A 10,477-nucleotide genomic window follows, 5' to 3' on the forward strand; every position below is an offset into this window, starting at 1 on the left:
TTGCAACACAACGAATTAAAGATATAACAATTTAGAAATTTTTACATTTAAATACTATTATATACAACTATTTCATAGGTATCGAGTGGAGCTTGATGTTCATGATGGAGAACATGGTACGACATTTGTGATTTTAGACAAAGAAATGAGAAAACTTACAAACAAAACGGCAACCACAATTATGGACGAGAAGGTAAATAAAATCTTAGGAAAGTAATTATCATATAATATTGCAAATTTTACTCATTTTTAATAACAATTAAACCTAAAAACAAACATTTTTTGCAGGGCAACAAAGGTAACAACAATATCTTACCAACATGTTTAAGTGATCTTGCTGGCAAACATTTCCGTTTCTAAATAAGAGTATCTCCTCTCAAATATACCCCCAAGAATCAGAATTTCATGGTGTCAAACATAAGTTATAAAAACTTTGACGAGGTAAATATAATATAAAAAAAAAAAATTACATAAACATATATAACACAAAATATTCATTATAGGGCTGGAGCACATTTGAGGAACAAAATCCCATCAAGAAGCCGACAACAACTTCTACAATCAGTTAAAGTGGAGGGACAAAAAATGGAGACCAAGAGAAAATGGAGTTTAGAAAACAATTCTCTTATAAAATACTTCAATACAACTGTGGACATGATCTTTTCGAGCCAATAATTTTGTTTTACATTCAAGTTTAAAGTTTTGAGGATATTTGCTTTTCTTTTTACATTAAATAAGTTGTTCTAACTAAAACAAAACAAAACATTTCAATTAGAGTTGATAAACTCCATATAAAATTAAAAATTGTATAGTTATTATACTAAAATAATATTAAACTATATCTTAAAAGCTAAATGAGAAATTTTATTTTAAAATGTATATATTAGTCTCAAACATGCAAAGATATACAAAAATAAATTTTTTAAAAATACTAAATAAAAAAAGACAAATACATAATTTTTATAAAAAAACAGAAATCTAATAATATATACATATAAATTTAAATTAATTTAAAAAAAATATAAAAACAAAAGTTATAACAAAATCCCGCGCGTAGCGCGGACACTCACCTAGTTATATTAATAACGCTTCAAAATATATTTGAGAAGTTTGAAACGTAGAGCTCAAGACATCAAGACATATCTTTATATAGTTCTATGGATATATTTTCTATGGATATATGGATATTCGTATAAATTTAGTAAATTTTATGGATATATTTTCTATATTAATATACATTCTTTTCTAAATTTACAAATTTTTATGTTAAACTAAAAATATAGATTTTATTATGCTCAACTGTATTTACCATAAATCTGTTAAGGCCTTTTGATATAAAGATTATTTTCCCATATATAAGCTAAATCTCTTACAATCTAAGAGACATAAACTCTAATGTTAATGATAATAAAAATTGTACTCTTATTGATGTTAATATTTAATGTTAAATAACACTCATTATATTACTATATTTGCAAAAAAACACTACTTAATTGGGTAAATATATCTTAACATTTACAATCATATTATTAAAAATCTACCTCACACAAGGCATGGGTCAGAAGAACCTAGTAATTCATATTCTCACAAGAAAAGGTATCCTTTCCAGAAAAAGAATGACAAAGATTAAAACACGGAAAGCAACGATTGCCGACCAAATAGAAATTAAAGAAAAAAATATTTTATAGAAATTTTGCTAGTCTCTAGCGACCTTAAATATCGATCCACAATTTTCTCTTATATTCATCTAAATTTAGACCACTTAGAAATCTTTATAAACCGATTCTCATAGGAACGTAAAATCATTCAAAAACTCTCCCAAAAAAAACAAAAAAAAAACATAAACATTAAAAAAGATTAAACAAAAAACAAAAAAATGGCAAAAATTTCATTAGCATTAGGTCTATTGCTACTAGTAGCATTAAGTGAGGTCTACGAAGTGCAAGGGACGTTCTTATTTAGGCATTACTTGAGGAAATTTCCCAGAAGGTCCAGAGACTTTCGACCATTCGCTTGCAAGGGTATGTTGAAGTTCGTGGACGTTTTGGAGGTTAGGTGTCCATTGAAGCCACAATATAAGAGCTTCTTCGGAAACCTAAGATCTTACATGAACTTCATAAACTCTGCGTCCGGGTCGAAAAACTTTGATGCCGAGCTAAAAGGGAAAGCCCAGGGTCTTCTCTCAGCTATGTCTGCAATGAGTGGCAAAGGCGGAGCATCGGTAAATTTTATATAGATCTTAAAATGTATTTAAGTAAAGATGATCGTGGTTCGATAATGATAATTTTATTTCTTTTAATTTGGTAACCAGGCTGATTCTAGCAAGGTTATGGATACATTGTTGTCAATGGGAAAGACTTTGGGCAACCAGCAGCAGAGCGGTTCAACGGTAATGTCGTTTGGACAAAGGAAAGAGATGATCATGTCTATGGTGAAATGGGCACAAACAATTGGTCAATTTGTCGCGAGTGCTGCAGCAAAGAGCGGTAACAAAATCGATATATCATCTTTAGGAATTGATGGTATTGATGCTAATGCTGCCGCCGGAGCTGGAGATTCTACTGCCACTGGAACTGGAAGTTCTGGCGCGACAACTGGAGGTTCTACCACTGCTGGCTCAGATACGGCAGCTGGAGGCACTACCGCTGCTGGCGCTGGTACTGCAGCTGGAGGTTATACCGCTACTGGCTCTGGTACCGCAGCTGGCACTGGTACCACAACTGGCGCTGGTACAGCAGCTGGCTCTGGTACTGCAGCTGGAGGTTATACAACTACTAACTCTGGTACCGCAGCTGGCGCTGGTACAGCAGCTGGAGGCACTACCGCCGCTGGCCCTGGTACCGCAGCTGGAGGCACTACCGCCGCTGGCGCTGGTACCGCAGCTGGAGGCACTACCGCCGCTGGCGCTGGTACCGCAGCTGGAGGCACTACCGCTGCTGGCAGTGTAAGTGGAAGCTATGGCAGTAGTGGAGGAAGTGCTTCAAACACCAATGTTGGAACTAACAGTTGCACCACAAATGCGTGTTCTAATGGTGGTGGAGCCTCCTTCAAAGGTGCTATGAACTTTCAAGGAAAGGCATCCTCTCGGTCTCAAGAAGCCGCGTCAACCCAAACTTCAGATGGCTCCAGTTAGAAAAGGGCCGACCTAGCATATATATAAACGTATTAATATTATTTAAATAAGAAGACGGCCCTGCTAACATATTAAAGCAGCGAGCTGTAGAATGTTTGGCTTTATATATCTAAGCCTATTTTTTATAATATATATGAGAAGATTTTGTATTAACACAAGATTTTGGCTATTTAGTTTAGATCAAACGTGTTCCGGTCCATTAATATCCGTTCACGTGCTTTTTCTTGACTGTTTTCTTGTGATGTTCATCTCTGTGTCACTGTGTGTGTTATTTATCTCTTGAGTTTTTTTTTCGGATTCCATTAAACTTTTCCGGTGAAAAGCATGAAAATTGCATATAAATCTTGTAGCAACTCTATCGGTATAAAAGAAAGGAGGGGTTCTAATAAATATAATAATATTATTTTTAATGAATTTTTTTTTTTTTTTAAATTAAACTTCATGTAGTATTTAGTGTTGGACTAATCTATACTAGTATTTTTGAAATATATTTTTAGCGGGTGGGACAAATGCATTTGAATATAATGGGTATCTGACCCGTTTACAAAATTTGGTCATAAAAAATTTGTTTGGTCGGGTTATATTTAACCCAACTCATACACCGGATATTCTATATTGGATAATTTAGATATTTAGAAGATTTGATTAAGATTTAGAATTATGATTTTTCTATCATCTTTGTTTGATTTGTTTTTAACTGTTTTGTATCATCATATAATATATAATGTAAAAAAAATATGATATAATTTTTTATTCTGCATATAGTGTGATTCAAAATTTTTAAAACGGACATATTATCCAATTGAGAAAAATTGTGTGTTCAACGTTCCACATCGACTAAAATGTTTAGACAATGATTCGGAATCATATCATAAATAAGATCACCATTAATAAAATAAATGGGTTTTATTGCGGGACGGGTTTGGCGGGACAGGTTTTTGAATCAACAATAAAAAAAAAATTGAAATATCATTAACACATCTTCAATACGGATTAAATCCTTAAAAAAATTTTTAATACCACCAATATTAGACATATCAAATCAGTCTCATTTAGAAAAAATTCTATAAAACTAAAAATTGTCTAGTAGTATAATGTTACTTAATAACAAGGAAGACTCACAAAAATGCCTCTTTTTCAATACTCCTTTTCAAAAATGCTCCATTTGGCTGTCAATTTTTAAAAATACCCTTTTTTATGTACAAAATGACTAAATTACCCTTCTTTTAATAAAAGATATCACAAATATATAAAGAAATATAACAAAATTAGGTTCACAAAATACAAAATATTTTTTGGCGGGAAAAGTGATCCCGCAATTTTTCCCGCCAAAACACTTGTAAAACCTTTAAAATTTTCCCGTAAAATTTTTTCCCGCCAAAAAATTTTTTTAGCGGGAAAAGTGATTCCGCAATTTTTTTGGTGTTAAATTTTTGGCGGGAAAAATTTACAAGGTATTTTAAAGGTTTTTTACAGGGTATTTATAAGGTTTTACAATGTATTTTAAAAGGTTTTACAACGTATTTATAAGGTATTTATAAGATATTATAAGATTTTACAAGCTATTTTATAAGGTTTTACAAGTTATAAGATTTTACAAGTTTTTTATAAGGTTTTACAAGTTATAAATACCTTATAAAACCTTATAAGTACCTTGTAAAACCTTTTATAATACATTGTAAAGCCTTACAAAACACTTGTAAATACTCCGTAAAACCTTTAAAATACCTTGTAAATTTTTCTCGGCAAAAAAATTGCGGAATCACTTTTCCCCCAAAAAAAATTTTTTGGCGGGAAAAATTTTGGCGGGAAAATTTTACAAGGTATTTTAAAGGTTTTTACAAGTGTTTTGGCGGGAAAATTGCGGGATCACTATTCCCACCAAAAAATATTTTGTATTTTGTGGACCTAATTTTGTTTCAAATAAGGGTAAAATGGTCATTAAAAATTAAAAGAGGGCAAACTTAAAAATAGACTCTCAAAGGAGGCATTTTTGAAAAGGGGTATTGAAAAATGGGCATTTTTAACAATTTCTCTAATAACAATTGTAAACTATAAAATATAAATATCTTAGAGAATGATACAGTTAGCATACTTTTATATATAATAAATAATCGTTAAATTTTTAAAATTACTACTTTTAGAAAATGATGGGACGGGTTAAGAAATTATAGGACGGATTATATTTCGGAACGGGGTTATATGGTGGACGAGTTTGAATCAATATTTATAAAATTTTAAAATATCATTAACATGCCGCTTTAATATAGATTAAATTCTTAGTTTCTTAAAATATAAATGTCTTACAGAATGCTACAATTTGTAAACTTTTATATATAATAAATAATTATTAAATTTTAAAATCACTACTTTTAGAAAACAAATCACGGAGACAGATTTAGAAATTACGGGACGGATTATATTTCGGAACGGATTTATACGGCGAACGAGTTTGAATTAATATTTATAAAATTTTAAAATATCATTAACATGCCCCTTTAATACGGGTTAAATCCTAAGTTACTTAATAACAATTGTAAACTATAAAATATTTAGATACAATTTGTAAAATTTTATATACACTAACTTTAAAAAATAAATCATTCCGCGATGTACCACGGGTTAAAATCTAGTATATATTAAAAAATGGCAAACTAAGGTTCTATAGTTTTTCAAATGAGAGACGATCTTCATTCTATCTCCTCATTTTTGATTGTTTTTATTATTTTATTTATGAGAGATTTCCACATACTCTATCGATCGAGATGCTCTTATAGTCTAGGAATATAAAGACATACATGTCTACATAAGAGTGTCTATGCGGCCCGAGCCCAACAATAATTAGAGATTTAGGGCAGAAAAAAAAACAATTTATTTTTTATATTTTAAAATAAATTTATGCATAAAAAATTGTTTAACCTGTAACACCCCGGTTTCAAAAATATAGTGTCGCATGCGTAGAGATTTAAAAGAATTGATTTGGCCATCTATGTCACCAAAGTGCACTTATCTTTTCGGTCAAATGTCCTGAGAGAACTCCACAATTAAGAGTGTTTAAGCTAGAGCAATTTTAGGATGGGTGATCTTCCGGGAAGTGATTGTAGGAACTGTGTGAGTGAAAAAAAAATACAGAAAAAGATCATGTGGTGATTTAGAGGGTTGGTAAACAAGTATTTAAAGACTCAGATATAGCGGACCGGCCGCTGGACATGGGTGGGCCTACTGGCCGAGCGAGGACGTGGAGCCCATTAAGAGAGATGGCGGTCGGGGTGTTACAAGTGGTATCAGAGCCGAACCAGTATGGAGTCAAAACGGCTCACATCGTCGGGGGTGACGGTCTTGTTGCGCAATGAGGACGTTGCGATCTGTTAGTGGGGATGAATTGTAACACTCCGGTTTCAGGAATATGTTGGTGCATGCAGAGAGGTTTAAAAGAGTTGATTTGGCCACCTATCTGACCAGAGTGCACTTATCTTTTCGGTCACCTGTCCTAACAAAACTCCACAGTTAAGGGTGATTGGGCTGGAGTAGTTTCAGGATGGATGACCTTCCGAGAAGTGATTGTCGGAAATGTGTGAGTGAGGACAAAACACAGGGAAATATCATGTGGTGATTTGTAGGGTCGGTAAACAACTCTTTAAAGCCTCCCAGACGTAGCAGACTGGCCGTCGGACAGGGATGGGCCCATGGGCCCGAGAGAGGACGTGGGGCCCACTGGTAGGAACGGTCGGGGCGTTACAGAAGTGATTGTCGGAACTCTGTAAGTGAGGACAAAACATAGGAAAAGATCATGTGGTAATTTGTAGGGTAAAAAAATATTTAAATACTCCCGGACATACTGGACCGGCCGCTGGACACGGGTGGACCTACGGATCGAACGAGAACGTGGAGCCTATTAAGAGGGATGGCCGTTGGGGCGTTACATAACCTTTTTCTATACTTTTTTTTTAAAGGTCTTAAATGCTAAAATGTTTGGGTTATAGTATAAATATTTTTTTAACAAAATGGGCTAGCTTTAAAACATAACAAAATTTAAAGAAATTGTAATGAGTCTCTAGGCCGCTGCCCGGGCCATGGTGGCATGGTCTATGCTCTTATGGTATTTCTCTCTTCGTCAACGCTACTAAAAAACTGTATTCTAATTGATCAAAATGATTTAGTCCTAAATATTAAAGTCCAAAAGAAACACAAGCTCAAACCCAATGTGATGTCCATTTTTGGATGTATTATTAGCAAAACAAGATTCATTTATATACAGTATAACGATGTGTATGACATTAAGAACATTAATCTTTGGAAGTTGCCTTGTGGTAACTCTCTTCTTAATCTTGGTATAAGATCAATCAAATAACTTTTCTCGTTTTAGTGAAAATATAAATATTTTTCTCTTTTATGTTTATTGCACAATAAAACTTAATTTTATTTTATATCTTAATTTTCTATCTTTCTAAAGCTGAATAAAGTTCGATCAGTGGTTCTTGGAAAATATGATTTATTTTTGGTGAATCATCAAAAAGCCCAACAAAGCTAATTATTAGGAGTTTTACAAAGATTTTTCTAGCCCAATAATAAAAGCATTCAAATTCCAAAACTTACATCCAAAAGTTAGATTAAGAAGAAGCTAAAAACTCTGAAAACATGATACGTTGATTAAGTTTGACACATGTGTTCAACCAGTGTCCTACGAGCCGCCAATCGATTCTCATCTTGAAATCATTTATGATCTCAAAGATCACGAAAATAATATACTTTTTTCTTGTACAAAATTATCTTTTATATTAATATAATTGGTTACCAAAATAAAAAAATTTTATCCTCAGCAAAACTTTATCGTCTTCATCAATTGTTATTATCAAATCCTTATATAATACTACGATACATATGTTAATTAAAATTTAAAAATATTTGCAATTTCATCTTTAAGAAGATCTCGTGTCGAGCCATGGTTCGCATGCATAATCAGGCTATTCTTTGAAGACTGTCAAATTTTTAAGTTCCAAACTACCCGGATTGAGTTTTGGATCCAACAAATAGTTGAGTTGTTGTGGTGGGGTTAGTTATTTTTACTATTTATTACCTCGAGTTAATATAATTTTATTTTTATAAGTGAATACATTTAAAATAATTGCTGGCAAAAAAAAAAAAATAATAATAATAATAATAATAATAATATTTTTTTGACAGCACATTTAAAATAATTTAACATATATCTAAAAATAATTTTGTAGTACCGAATTCATTTTTTTCTTGTCTCATCGATAATTTAATATTTTTATAATTTAATATAATATCAGAGCCGTGATATTATTAATTTATGAGATTTTACTTGAGATTAGTACGTTCCCGAATTTTGATAACTACGGTTCAAAATTTTATGATACATATATTAATATTAGTATTTATGTGAAGCCTAGGTGATTTCTGATTAGTCCTGAGACATGAGTAATGACGACGGCATGAAAATGGAAAGAACCTGAATAAACTATAACAGCTAAATCTATATAATAATTTAATAAACTTCACTTCAACTTTTTTTTGTCAAACTCTATAGTTCTAAATATTAATCAAATTATTTCATTTAAAAAGAGAGAGACTGCGAGCTAACAACCATTAAAGAATATCATAAAATTCAGTATATTAAAATGGCTAAATGATCCTAAGTGGATTAAGATAAGTTTCATAAAACAAGGTTTAGTGGAGGCCATCTAATTCTTGTCTCGAAACAGCAACACAAAACAAGACAGAAGACCAACATTACCATCAAGCCACTTAGTAACCCACTTCTCTCTCTGTTTTATTTCCTCCGGATTCGCCAAATTTTCGGTAACATTTGCATACTACTTAGATAAAATCAATTTTTGTCTACATTTCTCTTACACAATTTGATTTATAAGATATAAACTATAACTTCCTTCGTTCCAAATTACTTGTCGTTTATTTTTCGCTGAAATTAAGAAAACAATAAAATTTTCTATTTAATTTTTTATTAACATATTCTATAATTTTTGTCACTGGTCAACACATTAAAAGTAGGGTTAATACTATAATTTTTATCTAAAATCTGCATTAAAAATCTAAAACGATATTTATTATAAAATAAATTTTAAATTTTAAAACGCCAATAAAATTGAAACAAAGAGAATATTTTTTTTTTTGTGATTCACCGGGAGACAGCGTCTCAAAACAAAGGGAATATTTGTTAGCCGTGAAAGTATTTTTTTTCTCAAATAATTGATCAAATAGTGATGTCTTTACATGAATAGAGTTCACGTAACAATTTATATTATTGTTTTCCTTATGTCACATTCCGGATTCAAATTCACAACTATACGTGCTTATCGAAAACTTTTTTTATAGGTTTGGAGTCAGCATTTACTCTTTTTTTCTTTGGAATTATCCGATCCCTTCTCCCAAGAGAAATTGAGGTAGATGCACATATCACAATAGAATCAACTTCTCCCACAATGGAACCAATATCATTTGCTAAGCACTAGACTATCGTACTCTATCTATTTCTTTATTAAAATTTGGAGGTTTGAATTTGGAATATGATTTTTCTTGTAAAATATGATTATGTAGTGCTATGTGATATATCTTTGAAGGTGCATGCATACTTAAAATAACAATTAAAATTCTAAACCAAAAACTTTTAAAATAACAATTAAAATTCTACATGAATAAAGAATGAAAATAAAACAAAATATTTAGTTTAGAACATAATTTTCTATCCCTTCTTTGGTATAAAATGTCGGACATTACTATATTAATCTTAGAATGTGAATATATTAGTAATAGTAATTTGTAATTTGAAGGTTTGATTTGTTATGTTCATTCAGTTTTTAATTTAAAAGACCATATAAACTATACCCAAGATTATAAGTGTCACGTTGTTTCAATACAAGAAGTGAGCCTTTAATTATTACAATAGACAAAAGTATATAAAGTTTTTACAATTTTTTCAAAAAAAAAAACTGGCTGTAGGTGAAAGTTTCATTTTGCCTCACGTAGCCACGGCTCCGCATATATATAACAACTTATAATCAAAAAAGCATTTATACAACTTTATTCGCATTATGAATTATGTTCACATCACATTAATTAGTCAAACTATACATTTTTAATACCAGATGCTAAAAGTGAGGGGGAGAAACTTGTTTATTTTTATTTTGTTGTCGTTTCGTATACCCGCATAATTATAGTTGGAGGGTATAATACATATAAATATAAGCATTAATCCTGAAATTGAGGCTAAGATTTGGATTTATATCTATGTTTGACAGCAATTTGAGACATTCGACAAAATTAGTGGACATTGATTTTGCTTTTAAAATTACTAAGTTTTAC

General features: G+C 31.3%; 1 protein-coding gene across 2 annotated transcripts; it reads left to right on the forward strand.

Moving 5' to 3' along the window:
• Positions 1-1,801: 1,801 nt before the first annotated feature.
• Positions 1,802-3,286, forward strand: LOC9311542 (putative per-hexamer repeat protein 5). 2 transcript variants are annotated; one of them, XM_021024053.1, is made up of 3 exons: positions 1,802-2,221; positions 2,312-2,888; positions 2,925-3,286. In XM_021024053.1, exons 1-3 carry the CDS (start codon positions 1,877-1,879, stop codon positions 3,131-3,133), a joined length of 1,131 nt encoding a protein of 376 aa, XP_020879712.1. In that variant the 5' UTR covers positions 1,802-1,876; the 3' UTR covers positions 3,134-3,286. The 2 variants fall into 2 exon arrangements, with proteins under 2 accessions (XP_020879712.1, XP_020879711.1); XM_021024052.1 differs by having other exon boundaries at positions 2,312-3,286.
• Positions 3,287-10,477: the final 7,191 nt, after the last annotated feature.

The sequence above is a fragment of the Arabidopsis lyrata genome (assembly GCF_000004255.2).
Source record: "Arabidopsis lyrata subsp. lyrata unplaced genomic scaffold ARALYscaffold_5, whole genome shotgun sequence".
NCBI lineage: Eukaryota > Viridiplantae > Streptophyta > Magnoliopsida > Brassicales > Brassicaceae > Arabidopsis > Arabidopsis lyrata.

Excerpts from the sequence above, each read along its gene's own strand:
- LOC9311542 (XM_021024052.1), top strand. The coding sequence starts at position 1,877 with ATGGCAAAAATTTCATTAGCATTAGGTCTATTGCTACTAGTAGCATTA. Across the intron at positions 2,222-2,311 it reads GTGGCAAAGGCGGAGCATCG|GCTGATTCTAGCAAGGTTAT; the intron begins GTAAATTTTATA and ends TTTGGTAACCAG.